Here is a 24,005-nt window from a genome sequence, read left to right as displayed (position 1 = left end):
GAACCAGACCCCATAAAGAGAGTCCCATCTGTGCATTCCAAACACTTGTGTGTATATATAGTCTAGCTTCTTTACAGCAAACTTTCACCTTAACTGACTTTTCTCAGATACTATTTTCCAGAGGCACACATTTAGATCAGTTAACCTTAAAACAGCTTTGAGTAAATCTTAAAATTGTTATATTCAAGTGTATGCATTTTTTCAAATGTTGCTGAGATGTTATTTTTTGTGTCATGTATGAGAAAATATTTAAGGTGGGCAGTAATCTTTCCCAATTATATTTACAGTATGTAGAACATGTGTTTGTTCATGGCTGTATTATGTATTAGGTGCAAAAGTTTAATGTAGGAAACCATAATGCTGGTTCCTAAGTCTCATTAGACATACAGAATCACTGAATGTAATTGACATGTCACTATATTCTAATTAGTTGAGATAGTGAATTGGTGGGTTTTTGTTAAATGTGAGCCAAAATCATCACAATTAAAAGAACCAAAGACTTAAAATACTTCAGTCTGTGTGCATTGAATTATTTAATACGTGAGTTTCACAATTTGAGCTGAATTAATTGAACTTTTCCTGGACATTCTAATTTATTGAGAAGCACCTGTATATATTGAATTAGATTTCTCATCAATACTATGTATCAGTTAGTAATTCAAAGTAAAAAGCAATCAAGCTTATAAAATTTCCACTCATTAAAACTGAAAACACTTCAGTAAAGGGAACACTTAATCCCCACGTCCAAATTCAAAGTAAACATATGAAGTGGAATTCAGCAGAAATACTATTAGCTGTTGATAAATGTAATGCTAATAAAACCAAACCTTTTGATTTCACAAACTGCTAAACACAAATTTATGAAACCCTACTTGCAAAATAACTCAAAATAACAATATAAGTAAAAAAAATAACTTATTGTTAGTTGTGCTTCATAAATACCAAATACCCCATTGATTTACTTTTAGAAACATTTATTGTGATGTTCTACTGACATCTGCTGGGTTTAATCGTTATAGTCACACATTTCTGAGACAACTTTGAGTGCTGCTTTGATTGAAGTAAAATACCAAGAAATTCTCATCTTTGTATATAATGATTTCATTCAAAGTTTCACTATTAAATATTGAATTACATAAAAAAAAAAAAAAAAAAAAAAAAAAAAAAAACTTTTCATTTTTGGTCCGTGACTTTTAGACTTCATTGTAGAAGAAAATGAAGATGAAGATTAAAAAAGAATGATAGACAGAAGGAGGCCAGCCTGAGATCACCCCCCCCCCCCAATTATATGAAATGTAAATTAATATCATAAAAAAAGCCCAAAAAATATTGTAGTAAATCAATGCATTTTTTTGTAAGGAAAATCACAATAGAATGTCGTTCCATCAGATGATGTATAGGATGTCAGCTTAGCGTATGTGAGAAATGAGGAGTGCACACAGGAGAGAGCAAAACAAAACATTGGTCATGAATTAGAAATAATCCTCCCACACTCAATACCCCATAATAACAAAAGAGGAAAAACAACAACAACAACAACAACTAACAAACAGAGATTTGTATCCGAGCTCTGCAAACAAGTCTTCTGACCTTGTGGTTGGATTTATGCATTTTCAGTTATTAAACCTTATGGAGAGTTGTGTGAAAATAGTAAGCTATTTTCTGTGAATGTGCAAGATTCATTAGTGAATGACAAATGTAAAACTATTTGAACTACAAAAGCAAGGCATTTATAATTACAATGATATATATTTACAACAATTGTTGTCAAATGCCGCTTTGCAATATCAAACAGCATAACGGACTGTTTTTTGTGCAGGTAAAATAACAGAAGCAAATGACACCTGGAAGCATTGCAAGTTACAAATGTAAATGGTTTTTTCCCTTCTTTGTTTTTGCCATAAAATGTAAAGTTATGACATCTTTTGTTGTCTTTTTTTTATTCTCATAAAACATGGCGTGTAGATTGAGTAAAAAAAAAAAAAAAGATATATATATATATACACTACAAAAAAATAAATAAAAATAATAATAATTAATTAATCAAATCACAGCAGACAGGCTAGAGACAAAAGTTCTCAGCCCTTCCCTCTCATATAATAGTGTCCAAATTGTTTTCATTCACTCCTTTAATATTAGACAAATGTGGCATATGAATGAATGAAGGCAAAGGGGGGAGATTTCCGATACATCAGAGGGGGTTTGAGGTCTTTTACACAAAGTTAACTGAACAAGTTTGAGAGTTGATTTCAAATCAAACAAATCCATCCTGGTTCAAATCAGGGGCCTGTTTCATAAAACAAGTTTTACTAAATAAGCCAAATAAGCTTATTTGGTAAACTTGATTTACGAAACAACCTCCAGTTTCAGCAGGTTCACAACATGTGCTATAAACATTATCCAAAAGTGTCACATTGTGTAGCGAACAGCCAATTGCTCGAAACATGAAGAACGTCCGCCCACAAGGCATATTAGTTATATCAATGCAAGATCATGACTGGATAAAGTGTTTAAATGCATTCACCCTAACATTATGTATTTACATTAAGACTGTGCCTCAGATGCAATCAAATTTCCAAGGGGTCTCAAGTGGGGTCCTAACAGTATAGTCTGTAGCCCTTTTGTCTTCATGCATAAAATTCTGTCCCACAGATTGTTCCACATTATTCCAGGGCACTTCAGCCATGGGTATTGAGGGTGGAATAAGAGCACTGTTCATTTACTCACCCCACACAACTCCTGCCAGCACTGAGACTTGAACCTGCAACATTTGAGTTATAAATCCAGTTCTCTTACCATTAGGCCATACCTGCCCTGTAACATAACATCACTACTGAAGAACTGGGATGTAGTACAGTACAAACCCAGCCCAAAGGCAAATAATAAATAGCCTAAAACAAGCAAAATGACCCTATCCAAATCCTAAAATACACATTTTACAGTCACTGTTATGTGTTAAACACAACTTCAACTTGAAAATCACTAGAAGTAACCATAAACGGTCACAAAGGAGCTCAAAGGCAGCCTTTCCTTAACAAAACTCATAAAGTAGCAGTTTTATCATTGGTAGAATGTAAAAAATTCAAAACATGCGGTTTGGGCTATCATAGTGTAAACAATAATGCAATAGCCCACTTTAAACTATGGAGAGAAAAACTTCAGCGTGTGGCAACAGTTTACTGTACAAGTAGCCCAATTGTGACGGAAACTGCAAACTTGGCAATACTGCTACTGTAAAACATTAGTTTGTAATGGTTAATTTCTGTGTTTCTTTTTTGTGTGTATTCGACTGCTGTATTTGACTCAGTAGTCTTTGCATGCTTCACCAATGTATTCTTCTAAAACATAAAACCAGGAAGCTTGACCAAAGTTGTGGAGGAGAATCTATTCAAGGTATTATTATAGCACACAGTTCTTCAGCAATGATATTAGCATGTGAGTCTTCCAAGAATCGTAACCCAAATGCTGTCTGAATGGAACTTTTTTGAAAAGAAACACATCTCAAACAATAGACATTGTACTGTTAGGACGTCCCACTGGAGACACTGCAAACAAACCCTTAGATATTCTAATTGCATTGGTCATTTCCCTGTATATGGGCCATTTAGGTCACACCTTTACAAATACAGATGCAGCTGATTGCACATACAGTCACAAATGTAAATACATCAGCTATCTCAAAGGATTAAAACGGCAATTTTTATATTGAGTTAAAATCTAAAGGCAAAAGCTGTGGTTTTGCATGCAAGTTTAAAGCATGTTCAAATTCAAAGAACTGTGTTCTCAGTATAATAATACTTTTGTTTTATAAATGTTGTAAATTCAGGTTTATTTTTTATATAACTCGGCCACAGCTATTACAGCGTTGTTTGGTAATTATTACACTGTTTACAATTTTCTTTTTAAACCAGTAATTTACTGGTTTAGGCTTTAGACTAATACACGTTATTATTATTTTTTTTAGTTCTATGATTTTTTTAATAAACAAACAAATAAATAATAAAACAAACAATTAACAGCCTGGGTGAGGAATATATTTTTGGTATATATATATATATATATATATATATATATATATACTACATGATATGATATTTGTGAGGATGTATTGGCAAGTTTATAAATATGAGAAGTCAGAAAACTCTGTGATATTTCCAGAGTCTTTTTTTCTATGTTTTTTTTTTTTTTTTTTTGAAAATTGGAATTTGCTTGTCAAATTTCATGAATCACAGTTGTTTTTTTCCTCAGACCCTCTGCAGACTCGCCGCTAGAGGCGCTGACGAGACGGAACCCATTTGAGAAGTGAAGATGGGAAAAAAAGGAAACCACACATAAAAGTCCTTTGATTTGAGGTTCACTTTATAATTTGTTATGGTTTTGGGTGCAGACAAAAATGCGCTGTGGATATAATCTTAATTTTCTGTAAATCTAGACATCTATTTACAACTTTCCACAACATGTTTGTGTCTCTCTGTAAAATATTATCACAACAAGACATACTAAAATGTATCTAAATACTGTAGTTAAACTTTAGGCAACAAACAGTGAATCAAGTTAATTTGTGAGTCTAACAGAAGAGTTTTCTTCATCCATGCAGATGAAAAACTAGTTTGGCCATAAATGTAAAAACACACTTTGCACGCAAAATTGCTATTACATGAAAGCATACAGTTGAGTTATTTTGCTTATCTATACCAAAAGATGGGCAAGCTGACGTGATACCATCCACATAAAGGCATTGTGTGAAATGAATGCATTTGCAAATTGAGAACCTGCCCTTGCATGATGGCGGATGAATGTGTCCGTGGGGCAGACCGCAACATTAATATACCTCACCAGCAGTGAAGCATCGGCCGCCAGTGGCGTGGACATTTCAGGAAGAGAACAGACAAATTCGCTGAAATCAAATTTGGGAGTTCTGTTTCTAGAAGAGTGAGAGAAAAAAGTGCCCCGGAAAGACCCACTCGTTTCGTCATTTTGAAATCCGAAGGGGAGGATTTCTTCATTCCCAGAAAATTTCTCCGCATGACCCGCATCATTTTGGGAGGTAACAAAGTGGAGCACCCGCGTCTTTCCTCATTCACAAATGATACAATGTAACGGGTGCTTTGGTCGCAATCATCCGGAGCTCATGTTTGTGTGCGCGGTAAGATCACATCACAATTCTCTCAAATGTGATCTGAATGTGTTGTGCAGTGCATGATCTGTTGATTTTTTTTTTTCTTTCTTTTTTTCCATTTTTTTTTTTTTTTTTTTTTTGCTGAGCTGCTTTCGAAATAAAGTTTTGCAGCGAGTTTGTTTTGCAGTGAATTGTTGCATCAGTCTTGCCGTCTGTGCGTTTGGATCGAGCGGAGGCTTTTGCAGGAAATTTGTGGAGTTGAAATCAGACGGGGTAGGGTACAATCTGAAAACACAAAAAGCACACGCAGCAGCCATGTTTGCTGAATTTTCCTGTGAATTTTACTCTTCTCTGGCGACTGGAAAGAAAGGTTGGCTCGAACTGCTCAGTCGTTCACTAAGCAACTTATTGAAGTGAAGTTCGATGCAGATGAGAGTAATGAAAGTGTTATTACTGAAAGACGGCGTTATTTTCGATGAAATTAGAATGTAAATGTGGTTTTCGTTTTTGCAGCGAAATTAGCGCCATCTGTCGGTAGATATTTCGAAAGAATTAAGAAATTACAATTAATTTTGCTTGCAGGGATGCATTTCTTTTATATTCTACACTTCTACTGTTTATTCGTTGTATAGCTTGGTAAGCTGTAGTTGTTTTTGCGTTTATGCCTTTTAGACAAACTTCATCATCATGCTGTTTTGGGTTCGTTTAAATATTAACATTTATTTTTTTTATCAGTCGAGCTGTTTTGAAACGCTGCAAATTTCCTCAGTGTCATTAGAAAACAAAATATCGTTAAATGAAAATCCACTCTTACCAGCTGGCATTTTCTTTTCGCTCACATCTTGATGTTTTTCCATAGCTCAATTGCAAATATTGTAATGATCAGTCAGACCTGACAGTGGGTGCATAATAGATTGGATTTTGTTCCTGTGTCATGTACAGAAAGCTGCTGAACAGTCATGTTACTGGTCACACGTGTTGGCTGTCTGAATGCTAGTTACATGAGAGAAGTGGGAATATTTGGAGTTTCCTTTTCAATAAACTGAAGATAGCTTTACACATCAGCTTCAAATCGCCTAGCATGGAACACACACATTTTAAATATTTAACAGTATTTAGAAGAAAAAAAAAGGTTGGTGGACAAGTTTAGTCAGCAAGTGTTTTAAACATCTGTATTTTGCATTATGTTTTATTTTCTTTCATTTTCTGTCAGTGGGTGAAATTTGGTAACATTTTACTGTTCTTATTGTCATCTGTCTGAAAGATTGGAAAGTAATATTGTCAGTAGCTGATATACTGGTAAACAAGGCGTATAAATGCATTTAGGGTAATTAACAGATGCTGTCATCAGAAATCTAGATGGACAACCTTTCTGTGTCAGATCTCTTTTTGAATTCTAACAAGTCTGCTGTGCGACAAATGAATCGTTGACCTGGTGTTTTCTCGTCATCTCATTCTAGAAAAGGTGACCATACAGCATGTAAGCGGCTTTAAAGGGATTGTTCAAAAATGAAAATTCTGTCATGTACTCATCCTCATGACATTCCTGTATGACTTTTTTTCTTTTTCTGTGGGACACAAAAGATGGTCTTAAACAACCTTGGACCCCAATGAGACATTTTTTTGTTCCACAAAAGAGAGCAAGTCATGCAGGTTTCTAACAATATTAGGGTAGGTTAATTATCTTTATTATTATTATTATTATTATTATTATTATTATTATTATTAAGTGAACTAGTCTATGCCTATAATGCAAATAAACAAATGTCAAAAACATAAAATTTAATACATTTTTAGTGGCCTCCAATAAAAAAAAATGAAATCAAATAAATGCTGCTTTAGCGCTTCTATAATATAGTACAAAATACATTACAAATTCAGTCAAGTACATTACAAACTCTACTATCAGGATGACAATTTAAGAAATGTTTTATTGGAAATTAATTGATCAGTTTCTTAGTATTGGTTATTTTGCCAATTTTATTTAAAGCTATAGTTGACTCAAAAATTAAAATTCTGCCATTATGTCTCACCTTCATGCTATTCCAAACCCCTAGGACCTTTGTTCATCCTGGGAACACAACTTGGATATTTTTGATGAAATCTGAGGGCTTTCTGAACCTCCAGAGATAGTAAGGGTCCTACCATGTCCAAGGTCCAGAAACGTACCAAAAACATTGACAAAATAGTTTGTGTGACTGCTAGCGCACTGCTAAAAAAAGGGTGCTGCGTAATACGACACATTTAACTATTTAATGCCGATTATTGTATTTTCATAACTGTTGGAGGCTGAAATTAAAACAGTATTTCGATTAATTGCACAGTCCTATATTTAACAATTCTCCTCCTCCGCACCTTTTGGAGCGTACAACACATGCATGTGCTTTGATCTGCATTAAACAACGCATGTGTGTGATGTTGCTGAAGTACTACACGCATGCGCTGCTTCTCATTTACGTTCAGAGAAGAGCACAGGCATGTGTAGTGATACTCTCCAAAATGGTGCCAGGTGTGACATGGAGGAGAATAATTGTTAAAGGAAGTCATTATTTTTATTTATTATTATTCTTTTTTTGTGTGTGTGTGTGCACAAATCATTCTCATAGCTTCATAAAATTATGGTTGAACCATTGATGTCACATGGACTATTTTCTTGATGTTCTCTGTACGTTTCTGGACCTTGAACGCAGCAGGACCCTTGCTGTATATGTAGGGTCAGAAAGCTCTCGGATTTCAAAATATCTTAATTTGTGTTTCAAAGACAAACAATGATCTTAGGGGTTTGGAACTACATGAGGGTGAGTAATTAATGGCAGAATTTAAATAGTTTTGGGTGAACTATCCCTTTAATGATAGAATTAACTCCAAAACTTTTTTTTTCTTCCCCAAAGATTTTTGTATGCTTCAGCTAAACAGTTATTCTAAGGATCTTCATTAAGCGTGTGGCTGTTCAGGTTTACATGGCTGATGTCACGTGTGACCTAGATATCAAACTATTTAATTTGTTTTTTTTTACATTTTCAGAACCATAAAACTTTATTGCTGGGTTTACAAGAGGGGAAAAAAATCCCATGTCTTTTATGTGTTCTCAGAAATTTGGAGCCACATAAATTCAAAAACTGTTTCTTTTTCCCTCTATAAAATCTGAAAACACAGAGACTAACCTTTCTTAAAGAAACAACATCACTATGGAGGTGTCAAAGCTGCAGATATACTGCGTTTTTAATGCTCTTTTTAGGCACTGGTTTTATTTGAGTGGTAAATGCTATGGTCGGAAGTAGTATTCAGCTCTATATTGTTACTGTTACTTATCTTAGAATATAATTTTTCATGGAAATTTTTAAAGCCTGCCTTTCCCCCTTTTGTGTAATAAATTTTGGGATTTTCCATGCAAGGTGCCTGGGGTCTGTAATTTTCCACTGCATTTCACTGTCAGTACTTGTAACTTGGAACAAGTGGTTAATTTTTAACCCACTCACCATTTTGTTTTCAGATTGTACTCTTGTTCGGCTGAATTCAAGAAAAGCAGGCAAGGAAGGAGAGGAAGTAGAAGCAAACAGTGGACTCCTTGAGCTCTGCACCACAAGGTGAACTGCCTTTTACTGACGACATTTTCATCAATGTTACAAGCCATGCAAGCCAACGTGGTGTGGCCTTTCCATTTTACTTTAAGGAATCGTTCATTTTAAATATGGAAATTGTTGTTTCAAAGCACTATGTTGTTATTTTTTTTACTGACAAAATAAGAGTTTTTGAAGAATCTTCATTCAGCTCTTTTCCATATGAGTTGATGACTACTTTGAAGCTGCAAAAATAACCACCATAGAAGTATCTGCAACACCTGTCTGCAATATTAAAGTCTTATGAAGCCATATCAGATTTGTTAGACAAACAGACCCAAATTAAAGTCACTTTTTTTCCTGCTGCCGTTCTCAAATCTCATTCTCCATTGACATATATAGTTTTTTTAAACTCTTTCATAGCTTCAGATTATCAGTAGATAACAGATTTTTAAAATTAAATTTATTTGAATAAACTATTGTATGGATACAAAAAAGCATGGATTATAGGTAAAAAAAAAAAAAAATTATTCAAATGCATAAAAATGCAATTCATAGATTACATTTTGGTGCTTTAATTTCTCTTTTGATTATCTATTTATTTTTATTTTTTAGAAAAAAAGTTTGTTAAAATATTAGAAGAACAAATAAATATGAAATAGATAACCGTTATCAGCTTAAGTCATCTGGTGCATTTAATGTGGGGAAAGAAAAAAAAAATAAAAAATAAAAACCCTGAAAGCAGGATTTGCGTAACTTTTTGTCACTTCAGCATTGTGTAATGATATGATGGACTTTCGGTGGCAAAGATTTAGGCCACTCAGACTTCATGTCAGGTTCAAGGTTGCTAAACTTTGCCACCAAATTTCTTGTGTAAATGTAGGAAAATGGTCACATTTACACAATACTTCAGAATATTGTGAATTTAAATGTAGTCATAGAGAGGAAAACTGGAGACTTGCAGGACTGTGTGTTAAGGTCAATTCGGTCTCTTAAAATTATAATATGATAATTTGACCTTTTTATAACACTGCTCATTTAATTCAGGTTGCAAATATAGTGTGACTCTCAAACATTTAATACTTATAAAAATTATTAACTCTAGTTATTGGTAAACGATCTATATACAAAAATGTATTTGATATGATTAAGTGTACAGCATAACGGAGTACATGAAGAAAGTATGTGTGTGTGTGTATAATATTATTATTATTTTTTTGTAATCTACTGCTTGAAATTCTTCTAAATTGTGGAAACTGAGCTATAAAGTTACACAGTTGCTATGCAGTGATTTGTTAAATCCCTCAGAAACTCCATTAATGTCCTGCTTTTTCCCAAAAGCAATGAATACAAAATGACTCCGTGATATTGTGACTCTGTAGGATAATGCTTAGCCCCACTGCCTTTATTTCACTGTAGGAGATGTAAATTTAGGCCTTATTTTTGATTCTGGTAATTATTAACGTTACATCATTCTGGGAACCTAGATTTCATAATATGCTACATTGACTCCATACGGTTTGTTGCTCATAGCAAACTCTCACTGCTAAAGCAGCATACTTAGAACTCGGAGACGGCATTACTGCCAAATTAGGGTTGTGTGAATAATTGTTTTTTGATTGTTTAAGGGCATTCAGATATTGTACTTGTCTGCTTTTATTTGGAAATTAAATGGCAATGTTAGGGATGGACTGGTTGAGTTATAATGTTTCTTTATACATCATACAAATATTCTATGCCAAACCAAATTTGGGATGTTGCCCAGCTTTTTTCCCCTGAAGAAAGATCCAAATAAAAGCTAATGAAAGCCAAAATATTAAATGTCATGGATGGATATTTTGTAGAGGGGGGCCAAAATGGCAATTTTCACTTGAGATTTGGGGCCAAATTACAGGGAAAATGACTTTAGAAAGATGACAGCATCCTTAATTTATTTTGAACACCGATATTGGTAGGTATATTAGGAAAAAAAGTTGACTCTAGCAGCTGTTGACTTTTGGTAACTTCATTTTAAGGCCCTTGGTTTGGATCCAGAGATAAAGGGTTCTCAGTGTGGTTGAATGAGTAAATTGTACACACTTTCAGTGGTCAAAATCCAAACATGGGTCACTTTACATACAGCTAATACTTTTTCTTTTAAAGAAGAATATCTGGAGAACAAATAATGTTGGAATTAGAATTGTATCTTGGTTCCCTAAGCACCAGAAATATTTTTTTTTTACCCAACTGTCACCACTGGCATATAATGCAGCTACTAAAGGCAGTGGGTTTTATTAATAGATTCTCATATCTCTATGTAAATAACATGATGTAGCCCTCTAACCCACTGTAATTTGACTGTAATATTTATCCATGCCATTTAATTTAATATTTTAGCTTTCTTCTTTTTTATTAATATTTTTTTTAATTAACCAGGGAAAAAATATAATAATAATAGTAGTAATAATTTAAACCTAGGAACCATGGAACAACCTAGTCAATTTAGCTGGAAATGTAGCCCCAAAAAGTTTTGGTTTTGTTCTCTTATTTTTCATCAGAATTTTCGATAGTCCAGAAAATGTAATATGTAACAATTAAAATGCTTCATATGATCGTGATTTATTATTATTATTATTATTATTATTATTATTAGGGACTTCTCACAAATCAAAATATGATTATATATATATATATATATATATATATATATATATATATATATATATATATATATATATATATATATATATATATATATATATATATATATATATATATATATATATATATATATATATATATATATATAATATTTATTTATTTATTTATTTTTTAATAAAATGGTCCGGGATCAGTGCCAGGTCTGGGATTATTGCTTTAACAGCTGCTTCACAGCTAGTTTATTAGTGAGGTTGGCTAGTTGATTCATGTGTGCTGGTATAAAATGCATGATTATTGTGAAACTACAGTGGAACAAGCCTAGATTCAACAAAATTTAGCTAATAGGTTTTCAGAACGCACTGTGGCTTAATTTCCATCAACAGATGAAGATTTACAGCACTCTAAATCAGGTTGTGTGCTTGTCTCTCGTCACTGATGCTTGTATGCTGGCTATCGCTGGTTCCTCAGTGTCCCACAGCTCTGTGATAACGTTTTATTTAAGAGTAATTCTGACTTTGCTCCAGTGTCTTGTCACCTTTACTGTATATCTGAACAAATGTAAAACAAACCTGTCTCACAACTCTGACACCACCTGCTTAAACCCCAAAGCCAAAAGGATAGTGAGGCCCCACTGTCATGATCTCGAGTCTCAGTACAGATACAGACCAAGCCATTCCACTCCGTGGGAAATTTCTAATCAGCCCCAGTTCGCCTTACAACAAAGTGGCGCCTACATTTAGTTTAAGTGTCCAGTTTCATAAAGGGATAATTAATCCAAAAATTTAAATTGCCATCAATTAAACCTTTGTGAATATTTTTCAAAATGTGTTTCAGCTGCCATTGCCCATGCAAAAAGAAATAAATGCATTCAGGTTTGGAATGATTTGAAGGTGAGTAAATTATGGAATTACATTTGGTTCAATAAAAATGAACGAAACTTTATAAAACCGAACGTAACTTTTTCAGAAACTATCAAAAATATGCCATTACAAAAGAAGAAAAACACAATGAAAAAAAATGAACTCAGTCGCACATTTAAAAGGCTCTTCAAATATGCTTCATTCTTTGTTTATGTTTTCAACGCTTTGCAGTTTTTTGTTTGTTTTGACACAAACTTCTTGTGGGGGCGGGCTTAACAGTGATCTTCTCCGATTGGATAGTGAGCTTTTGATGGACAGGTGCTCTCTGACAGGGAAGTACAAGACGCCGATTTGTATTAATAAATATGTAAATACTATTTGACCTTCGATCGTCTCAGTCTGTAAAATGAGCTCTTGTCCTTCAAGGCAGCTTGAAGTAAGCGTGTGTTACTGAATGACAATAATAACAAACCGTTGCGCACTGTAACATGAAAAACTTGCATCGGTGTTATTGGTTACTTCAGTAACACAAGCTTACTTCAAGCTGCCTTGAAGGACAAGAGCTCATTTTACAGACCGAGACGATCGAAGGTAAAATATTATCTACATATTTAGTAATACAAGGCACGACGTATTGCATACAAATCACAGCGCAAAATTTTTTTATTAATGAAGAGCACAAAAACATAAAAAGTATAAACATTCATCCCATAATATCCACCACAAAAAAAGAATAAAGAATTAAATGGAACTAAAGAAAAGAGGGAACAAATTACACAAGGAGATCAAAGGCAGAGCAAATTCTAACAGTCCTTATAGCTTTCTTATTAGTAGAAACTGAGATTCCATTCGAATAGTTTTCCTTTTTTTTTTTTTTAGGAAAACAGAAGACAGGGTTACAGTTGGAGAATTTGCATTTGTGAATGAGAAATTTAAGAAAAAATTTAAATCAATAACAAAACTGATATTTTCGTTTGTGGGGTCAGAGTCATAATACCCAAATATAATGTTTTTCATATGTACTGAGAAGCCTGGCAAAATCTTACACTTGACAAACACACCAATGTCATCCCAAAGTTTCTGAGTGTAGTGACATGACCAAAATAAGTGTACAGTTTCTTTAAAACTCGATTTAAAACCAGATTTAATCACCACAAGCTTACTTCAAGCTGCCTTGAAGGACAAGAGCTCATTTTACAGACTGAGATGATCAAAGGTCAAATAGTATTTACATATTTAGTAATACAAGAGAGCTTTCCAATATGCATGGCACTGAGTAACGTCTGTACTTCCCGATCAGAAAGCACCTGTCCATCAAAAGCTTACTATCCAATCGGAGAAGATCACTATTAAGCCCGCCCCCATGAGAGGTTTGTCTCAAAACACCAAACGAAAAACTGTGAAGCGTAAGCGAAATCTGTGGCAATGCATTCAGAATCCACGATTAGCGAAAACGAATATTTGAAAACATAAACAAAGAATGAAGCATATCTAAAGAGCCTGTTAAATTTGCCTGACTGACTTCATTTATTTTTTTTTTCATTGGGTTTTCTTTTGTAATGGCATATTTTTGATAGTTTATGAAAAAGTTACATTCAGTTTTGTAAAGTTACGTTCATTTTTATTGAACCAAATGTAATTCCATAGTAAATGAGTGATTTAAATTTAATCTTGATTGTTGTTCACACAAGAAATAAAAACTCCTAGTTCTTTAATCTTTCAGCTTGTATTGTAATGTTTTAATTCAGTGATTACAGTGTCAGTAATACCTTGTACCATGATACATTTCAGCAGTTGTCAGAATATACAATTTGTATTGTGTATATAATATCTATATTTCTTATTTGCTATATGCTGGTTTTATTTTTAATGACAGTTTGCACTCAGGCCGACACGGACTCTATGAGATTTTGCATAACTGATGATCCATGTTATCCCAGCATGATTTGTGAATATTCCAAAGAGCATCTTACGTGCTTCAGTGAAAGTAATAAAATCTGACCTTTTGGACAAAAGCGTTAACATGGTCAGTGTCACAGATTTGCTTGCATTTGTTTAGTCACAGAATTTTAAAGAAAGTTCACACAAAAATATAAGAAATTCCCACATGTGGCTCCACACTCCCATGGCTTTCCTACTTCTTTGAATTACAAAATAAGATCTTTTAAAGAATTAGTTCAACTCTTTTTACCCACATTACAGGTTCAACTGGTTTTAAGATTTAAAAAAAGATATAATGATAGTGTTAACATTTCACTACTTATAATTCATGTTATTTCACAATGTGGTGTATTTTGCTGCAGAATGTAGGCTTTACTGGAAAATAAAAATAAATATTGGTGACCAGATTGGTCCCGACTGATGATAGTGTTTCTCAAATTTTCTGATTGGTGCAGCACTGTTTTTAACTTTACATTTACACTTTTTTTTGCAGTTTAATCTGAAATAAAACATGCAAGATAAGATATCTAAAAATATTCAGATTCCTTGTTTTTATAGTTGCTTTGCAATATTTAAAAGTAGTCATTGACCTATTTCATTTTATTTATTTGTTTGTTTGTAATTACTGACATTTAGTAAATGTGACATTTTATTTTGACAGTTTGCAGAACTTATGTTCACTGTCAATGCCTGAGCACACATAGCTCACATTTTCCATCTTCATTAGTTTATTGTCTAACAGCTTAACAGTTCTGTTAAGTATATTCTTAGATAGAGCTGTTAAACAAATGGTATGTGAAGGTAATATAACAATTGCTTTCTATTATTAGCAATGCTAATAAATCCATGCAGAATTAACAGAAATATGATTACTGGTTCAGAATTGGGGAGGGGCGTCCATTATTTGGCCTCCCTGAAGGTGACAAACCTAGATAATGGTTGGCCATGTTTTAAATTCGTTTACTAATTACATTTTTGTGTATTGTTTTATGGCACACATGCCTGACAAATGCTACAGTAAATCAGTGCTCTACTGTGAAATATGTTTCTCTTCTTTGCATTTTGTAGTCATGTCTCTCATGTTAGTCTGTATTGTGTATGCGGTTAGTTTATGGTGACTGTAACTCTTTCAAGTTGCCGTAGGGCTCTTGATGGCCTCCTTTACTGTGGGCCTTTTTGCCCAGATACTTTGGACGGTAGCCAGTTCTGGGCAGATTTATAATTGTTCTACATTTCATCACCTTTTTATTATTAGCCTTTTTGGCTAAACCCCATACACTTTCAAACATTTTCCATGTACACTATGGCTAAGTTATTTTATCATTTTTTGCATACGCCCTGATGTCTATATCAACTGCCAGTTAACAAACTGCCTTTGTGTCTTATTTTGTACTGTTCTCTGTTCTTTGTACTTCATAATTAGCAATTTTTCGTCCTGTTTTAAATCACCCTCTTCAGAACACACTGTTTAAATAGGTTTGGCGGATTGTAGACTCGGACTTAAATAGTTGTCTGTCTGACATAGTACATTCCTCATAGATGGACGCTCCTGTGATTTAGGTCAAAAATGCATAAAGGTCTCTGCACACTGAGTCCTAAATTTTCATATATGTGTTTTCGTATATGAAGTCGGATGCATATTTGTCCATTGCAAAACTGCACTAAATAGAGTCTTTAAGCAGGGAGGATGATTTTGTTGTCCTCTTGCTTTTTAGAAAAAGAAAGGAAATATTGCGTCCATCCAATTCTGAGATATAGAGAGGATGGAGAGTTCCCCCTCAGGAGCAGCGGGCGATTCAAAGTTTAAGGCCTACTTAAGGATGTCAGTGGCTCAGTTTGATGCTTTTGCTAGTGATACTGCAGCCACATATAAGAAAAAAAGGGCTACCAATTCCTGTGAACTCCGTGTGTAAGGATCTATATATAGAGTGTTTTGTGATGCGAGACGCAGTGGATGAACTTGACAATTGCCATTCTTGATTTTGGCGGTTGCTTGTACGGTTGCTCTGAACTGTCAAAACACCTCAAAATACATGCTACGGATGGGAAAAATTACAATTTACAAAGATACAATTTATTTTTATTTTTTTTGACTGATGAATATTTCAGTGTCAGTGTGTAAACGTGATTAAAATGACATGATCAGCAATTGCCAACTCATCAACCCCCTTCCCAGTCCACTTCCAAGTTTTCCAGTAGGTCAGGCGCCAGCATTTCACTGCCGCACAGAAAGCTGAGTAGAATTGTGCCTTGTTTGTAAACCAAGGAAGTGAACAAAGGAACAAGTTCTTACTGATGATATCTGGATTTTCTTTTAAAATAAAGTTCATCCACTCTTTCCTAACTTTTGGGAACCTCAAAGCATCTTTATCGTTTGGTTTCTGCATAGACCTGTGCATTCGCCTCTCTCGTAAACACTACATGCATGAATCAGTGGGTGGGGTCAAAATATGTCAAAAGATCAAGAAAATTGTGGATTCTCAGTTGGACACATATGGACAACATAGGGACAGTGGAATACAGTTTTTTTTTTTTTTTTATGTTACACCAAGTGCAAAACAGCGAGATTTGGAAAAGCTCTCAAGCATACAAGATATCGACCCATACGAGCTCCCTGCAGCGGCACAGAGACCTGGACCATTTACATACACGCACACATATGGACATTGGGAATTATATTGTTTTTGGTTTAAGTTACCACACAATGCAGGAGTTTAAAAGCCACAAGTCTTTGGAAAGTTACGAGGCTTTCTGCTGTGGCTGGGTCCATCTACAGCAGGTGATGAAAACAGCGTTGTACTGGCCAAAGTAAAGTAAGACCAAAATGACAAAGTAATTAACTGCGACTGTTTCGTAAACTCTAGATTGTAACGAGATGTTCAATGTATACAAACGTTTCCAACATGTTTTGATGTAGGCTAAAGCTGTGTATGTTTAGTTGTGATTTGATTTTAACCCAAGGACACATACTGTACCAGGTTTTTGTGTTGGGGGCTGGAAAGTGGACAAACCAGTTCTGGGTTAGCTAGGGTAGTTAAATGTGTGATTGCGAGATGTAAATGTCCTGGTTAGATTAAAGCCATTAACAGCGTGAATGCAAGGTGACTTACATCATAAACAATATAATTCCCAATGTCCATATGTGTGCACGGAGGAAAATTGTTCAGGTCTCTGTACCGCTGCAGGGAGCTTGTATGGGTCGATATTTTGGATGCCTGAGAGCTTCTCCAAACACCGCTGTTTTGCGCTTGGTGTGAGCTTTTTCCTGTAAGGTCCCCTTTCTTTCGCCTTATGTTTTTGCATTGCATTGCTTTGCTTCTTCCCTTTCTTTCTCGTATTCGTATTCAAAAATGAAAGCGCTCTGAAATGTTTAGTCACGCTTTTGTGAAGTTCTGAAGGCATTGCCCCTGGCAACCGATACCGTATACTGCAATCATGGCCGATCGGCTCAGACCCCTCCCAAATCGGCACTTGACTCCTCACTCCCAATACTAAGCAAGCTATGATGACTTTCACCTCGATATTTTATATAACCGACTGGCTGAGGCCAGCCTAACGGACAGCGACACTGAACCAAGCTCTCTTCTGCGAAGTTCTCCTCAAAGTCCCTCCTGAACGAACAATTACAAATTGCAGTTTGAAACAAAAACAAGATGTGAAAGAGCCCGATTCAGTACTCGCGGTGTTCTGGTGTTAAGGGCTTACGCAGAGAAAGGCGTCTCGAGACGCTAAAAATAAGCGTTTTCAAGTGTTTTGATCAAAACACTTGAACATCGAATTTCCTTATTTTTGCTCTAGTGCCGACAAATACATACGAAATATGTCAAAATATCCACCTTGGAAATTATGCTCTCAAAAACTGTCAGTTATTTCTTAAGTGAAAGTAAACAGTTGAAGGAAAAAATGGGATGCATTCATTGTCTCTTAAAGTGATCGCGCCTAATTTAGCTACTGGCTGCTGTAATGTTAATCCAAGAAAATGAAAATCACTCACTGCTCTTGACTACTTTGTAGTTTTAACAGTCAAACCAAACATTATTCAGACACCAGATATATTTTTTTGATATATATAGCTAAACCGTAATAATGGGAGAAATGTTGAAGGTGTCTGAATAAATGTAGGTTTCATTGTATATTTCATTTTTACATTGAAGACTATCCAGTGCTTTTTTACATTTAATTTTGTTTCTGTACCTTGACACCTAAAAACTAAAAAAAAAAAAAAAAAAAAAAAACTTAAACATTGTGTAAATAGCACAAATAAATAAAAATAAACAAACATACAAATTAGACAATTTCAAACAGGGCCCACTGGTACAACCTTCACCGGGTCCCCAATTGTGCAATTTGAAATTAGTTTACAGCTTTTTCAAGCAGTTTGTGATGCATTTTGAAAACAGGAGATGTACATTTCCAATGCACCATCTAGCTTGATAAACCCCTTCTCAAAGACTTACTGTTTGACAATTTTATTTGGGTAACACACACATTCTGAATGCCGTCGGCAGAATTCGAATGAGCCATTTTAATCTAGATTAATTTCAAGATCACAGTGAGATTAATCTAGATTAAAAAAATTAATCTATGCCCACCTCTAAAATAAATGTATATATATATATATATATATATAAATAAATTATACACATTTTTTTTCCTTTCTCTATTTGATGTTCATTGTATTTTTGTAAGTTAACTGTGCAATTGAGGCTGTTTATACTAGTTCAATTTGTCATGTTAATCTCAAAAAATAAATAAATACGTTTGTAGATATTTGCAAAAATATCTTAATTTGTGTTCCAAAGATGAACAAAGGACTTACGTGTTTGGAACGACATGAGGGTGAGTAATTCATGATAAAATTGCCATTTCTGGGTGAACTATTCCTTTAATGTTTTGATATCTGGAAAAATGTAATTTGGTGTTCTTTTATTTCCAGTTGCAAGAATCGATCATGTAGCTCTTATTGTAGTGTATGTGGTTGCAGTGTTTTTGCTGGGGTGCAAGTAAAATAGTAATTGTGCAGGTAATAAGGTGGGGTAAAATTGATGAAATAACAGCTAGCTGTACTGCATTTACCACAGCAGATGTTCAGTCCTCTGATCTCTGCTAGACATGAGAAAGTGTCGGACAATTAAAGCTCTGGGGGAAATAATGGAACATCCAATAAAATGAAAAGCCAGGGAATGTAATCATGAATGCAATAATTCAAAATGAAGCATTTATATATTGTAATAAATGATAAATAACCCTAATATGAATTAATACATCTATAAATAATAAAATGACAATGAATAATGAAGTGATAAATGCACAACACAATTGTGAGGCTGTAATGATTTTCAACTTTTTTTATTTTTTTTATATAAATGTGTGCATATCTGCCCTGATCCAGAACACACACAAATCCCTCTCTTCCGTTTTCTTAGTGTCACAATGGAGCATGTTCAGTCTCTTCATCTCCTGCTTGTTTTGCAATTTTGATTTCCATCAAAAATTTAATCACGAGTGTTTAAGGGCTCAGCGCTGGCCTGTGTGCTGCCCTGAATTTCTTATTTTAGTCTATTCTTTCAGGATTTATTTTTTGTATAATTCAAGTATGCTTTTCAATATCTCCCAGTTATTAAATTTTAATTCCGAGGTCATTAGCATATAAATTGAAAAGGCTTTTTTGAGTTGCCCACTCGGATGAAATTTAAGAGGAGATATTTCTTTTTTCACCACTTTCATTTAAATGTAAAATAGTAAAAAGAAAAAAATATATATACAAACAAAATGTTTTTTATTTTTTTATTTCTTTTTTTTTTTTAATGCCAGTGTTTTTCAGCCAGTGTTCTGGTTCAAGGAAACTAGGGCTGTCAGCCTAATCTCTTCCAGTCATCTCCTGAAATAGCCAGAGAGTAATAAATTCTCATTAGATGACAGTGTTGAAATTCTGCTCATAGTTACCACAGTTTAGAGCAGGTTTTCGAAATGAATCAGTGAAAGAACACACCTGTGCACACTAATAATGCCTCCTGGCTCTTCTTCTGATGGACATACCTGGAATTAAGAGGTGCTATCCACACTGTTCTATATATTACTTGATATATTGACGTCTGATACAATCAAAATTCTTACAATTTGCATTTTGCATTTAATTAGGGTTTTAAATTTCAGCATGGGAAGTGATAAAACTGTATTCTTTCAGTCGAGGAATGTTAATAATGGAAAGGCAAGCACTGTTTTTATTTTTATTTTTTTATTATACTATATTTTGTTTATATGTATATGCATCTAATTAAAGCTTTTAAATCCCTAATAAACATCCATCTCTAACCTTGCAAACTTTGGCAACTCCAGATATTAGATATCATGGACTGTGCATTGAAACCTGCATGAAAAAAAGTAAATAAAGTAATCTGGGAAAGATGCAAGGTGTGTGAATCAGAATTCTGTTCTGAACTTCATCTTTGCTGCACTATTTCATGTTTGCAGCTATCATATTTGTCATATTCAACGTGTACTGCAAATATGAATCTCTGTCTGATGCTTTTCATCAAAGGAGCTATTCAATTACGCTAGCAGCATTTGTGTTCATCTACTTGAGTAATGTGCGTAGCTTTTTCAACAAGCCGCCAATTCAATACTTTTGTTTGCTGTTAATAATGTAGTTTTTAGTAGCTAGTTAAATCCTATTTTTTTTATCGTTGTTTGTTGATTTTTAAATATAAAACTTGATGTGATTTATGTGTTGGTACTTTTTATAACATCTCTAGCACATTTTAATACCGTGATAATACGGAAAACCGTGATAATTTAGCTCACTACAATCGCGACAAGAAATTCATACTGTTACATCCCTTGTGTGTGTGTGTGTGTGTATACTATTTTAAAATTGTATTTCAGTTTTAGCCATTTCAGTTCAAGTTAAACACAATTTTTGGACATGGTTATGTAAGAAAAAATAGTGATGATTATGCATTACTCAATCTCATGTTTTGCCAAGGTTCTCATTTTTGTGACAGCGCAATTTGTGCAGAAGGAACTGCCTCTTACCTCATCAAAAAAAAACTTATCTCGCTCTCTCTCTTGCTCTCATTCTTTCCAAAAAACTTTTCTCTCTCTTCAAAAGCTTTTTTTCCCCCCTCTTTCAAAACTTTATCTCAATTTTTTCCCCTACCACAAAAAGCTACAACCACAAGAAAGAGAGAGTGGGGAATGAAGGCTAGTTAATAATTAGCATGCAGTACCGAATGATAGTGGCACCTGGTGGCCAGGATTTGTACTGCAAGCTAACTGTTAAATAGCCATCTCTCTCTCTCTCTCATGCTGGCTCGTGAGGGGAAAGAAATGTGAAAGTTTCAGTGAGATAAAAAAAAAAATAGCTCAGGAGTTATGTAAGAGACGAAAAATCCACCTGATATTTTTTCCCCATGTTGTGGTTCAGGGTTTCTGTAGTAAACACTCCTGATATATACAGATACTTGCACGCACACACACACACACATTCTGTAGACTGCAGATGCATGCATCAAGTTGATTTTATTTATCTGCAGAGAATTCTGAGCGATGCACATATAGCTGTGGTTATTCACCTAAACAACTCTCTGCTCTTCTGCACCGTTATGAAGGTCTCCCACACAGAAGGGAAATACTGTATGCTTGTAAAATACTTCCTCTGCATTACTGAATTCTACATGAAATTAGATTAGGCTCCTGTGTGGAGTTTCTGAATTTGCTTTGACTGGTTCCAGTTTTTCTCTTAACATTCTTCTTATTGTTCTGTAACTGTATGCAAGACATAAATTGCCCCGCATGCACAGTTGTTGGAGCGTTGATCGTCTATATTTTGCTTCATATATATAAACATGCTAAACACGGCACACATATTATATATTTAAATTATGTACGTGCATGTAGCTCTATCACTTAAAATCCCGCTCCTGTTTTGTGCAGTTTCCTTCACTCTTGCTGAGCAGACCTGGAGTCATGAGTTGTCAGGAGGTGCCGAACCCCAGCCAGGAGCCGAAGGACACTGCTGTGGTCCCCACAGAGGCTGGAGCCACACAGGCAGTACCAACAACGTCTCCGAAGCTTCCCTCAGTGAACGTAAAGACCGAGGTGGCATCTCCCATTGAGTCTGTGGCCAGTAACGGCAAAGCGAGTGACAGCAACATACCTGCTGAGATCTGTGTGGTTTTAGGAAGCTCTCGTAACTCTCAAACACAAGGTACAACTCCAGAAGCATGTTTAGTAATGACATGCTAATGGGTGCCATATGTGTAAAGTATGTAAGCTACACATGCACTACTGATTTTTAGTTATTCTGTTTGGAATGATTTATTTATTTATTTATGATTGAAAGAATTCTCAGTAAAGTTTTAGTATAGGGACTGGTTCCTACTATTAACTGTGAATCTTGCAATGATATCACCATGTTGTTTTAACTATGTGCGATTTGATGTTATCCTCTATATCATGAAAAGAAAACAAAATGCCTATAGAGTGCGCGCATACATTATGTGAAGAAGTCTAGAAGGTTAGACTAGTGCGTGTGCATTTATAGTGCGTTCTTTCACTGCATGAATAAGTCTATTAAAATCCATTTAGAATTATCTAGTACTTCAAGATATAAGGGCAGAAAATGTTTATATTAATATAATTTCATATAGTTAATATCACAAAGATATTGCCTTTTTTTCCTCCAAAAGCCAGCATGACTACAAATGTGATAATATTTGTGCAGGTCTTAAAATGGTCTTAAATTTGAGCCATTTATTTTAAAAGATGAAGTTCACAATTATGGAAAGGTGCATTACCTTTCCGACTTGTGCTTGTAGTGTTCAGCCAATCACAGTGCACTGGGTCATTTGGCCAATCAGAGCAGACTGCGTTTGTCTGAAGGACCCACTTAAAATGTACAGTATTAGATTTTTTTTTTTTTCAATATATTCTGTAACACCACATACACAAAATAATGATATTTAAAAAGCATCTTATGACCAGTTTAAAAAGTGTCTGAACTCACTATTATTTGTCACTTAGATTGAAATATATTCCTTATGGAGTTATAACAAATGTATGCATTTATTTTCTTAACAGAATTGGCAAACTTGAATTTTTTTTGTTGAAAATTTGTAAATTGGAATCGGCCAAGAAAATTGTCATTGGTGAATCTCTAATATAATCTTTTGTTATTTGACCAGTTTTCAGTTTCTGCAATTTATCAAATGATACCTTTTAAATGATATCTAGTATTTGACTATAATTCCTACAGTTATGGAGTTATGAGTCATTGCTTTTTTGTATGTCACTCAGAAAAAAAACAACAACTCTATGCCTTCTATGTGTCAAGAGCTTAAAAAGGCTACATTGGTTCCAAATGCTATAACTTTTTTATTTACTTTATGCTTACACCACAAAATTTGATTTAGATGCAGCTCACATGTAGGGGAAGTTTCCTCGTTATTTCCTTCCTGAGATATTGCATGCAAAATAAGAAAGATAAAAGGAATTTCCTTTCTCGAAATAATGAGAAACTTTCTCAAAACACTTCTTTCTTAATGACAGATGAAACACTTTAGATTACAGAACAAAGCAATGTTTCCAGTGTTCCTGCATTGCCTTGACCAACATTTGTTGCTAGTGTGCCATCACTCGTGTTGCACATGCGTGGATTGTCATTATTTTGAGGAAGTTTCTCATTATTTCCAGAAAATAAATCATTGTTTCGATGAAGGTTCTCATTATTTTCAGAAAATAAGTCATTATTTTTAGAAAGTTTCTCAGTATGATGAGATACTAAGTCATAATTATGAGAAACGTTCTCATTATTATGACTTATATATTAGTCTTGATGAGTAGACACTTATTACACATTAAAAAAATGTAATAGTACTAATAATT

General features: G+C 34.4%; 1 protein-coding gene across 4 annotated transcripts in view; it reads left to right on the top strand.

Moving 5' to 3' along the window:
* Positions 1–4,323: 4,323 nt before the first annotated feature.
* Positions 4,324–24,005, top strand: part of znf618 (zinc finger protein 618) — a 43,992-nt gene continuing 24,310 nt past the window's right edge. The window contains exons 1-3 of one of the 4 annotated variants that reach the window (XM_052556615.1): positions 4,324–5,146; positions 8,613–8,706; positions 22,056–22,329. In XM_052556615.1, coding sequence (XP_052412575.1) covers positions 22,089–22,329 — 241 coding nt within the window. In that variant the 5' untranslated portion in view covers positions 4,324–5,146; positions 8,613–8,706; positions 22,056–22,088. Of the gene's footprint in view, positions 5,147–5,271; positions 5,393–8,612; positions 8,707–22,055; positions 22,330–24,005 lie in introns of those variants that run through there. The other 3 variants (XM_052556614.1, XM_052556611.1, XM_052556613.1) reach the window with 3 other exon arrangements.

Source organism: Carassius gibelio, chromosome B5 (assembly GCF_023724105.1).
Source record: "Carassius gibelio isolate Cgi1373 ecotype wild population from Czech Republic chromosome B5, carGib1.2-hapl.c, whole genome shotgun sequence".
Lineage (NCBI taxonomy): Eukaryota > Metazoa > Chordata > Actinopteri > Cypriniformes > Cyprinidae > Carassius > Carassius gibelio.
This window is presented reverse-complemented; position numbering and strand designations above follow the sequence as displayed.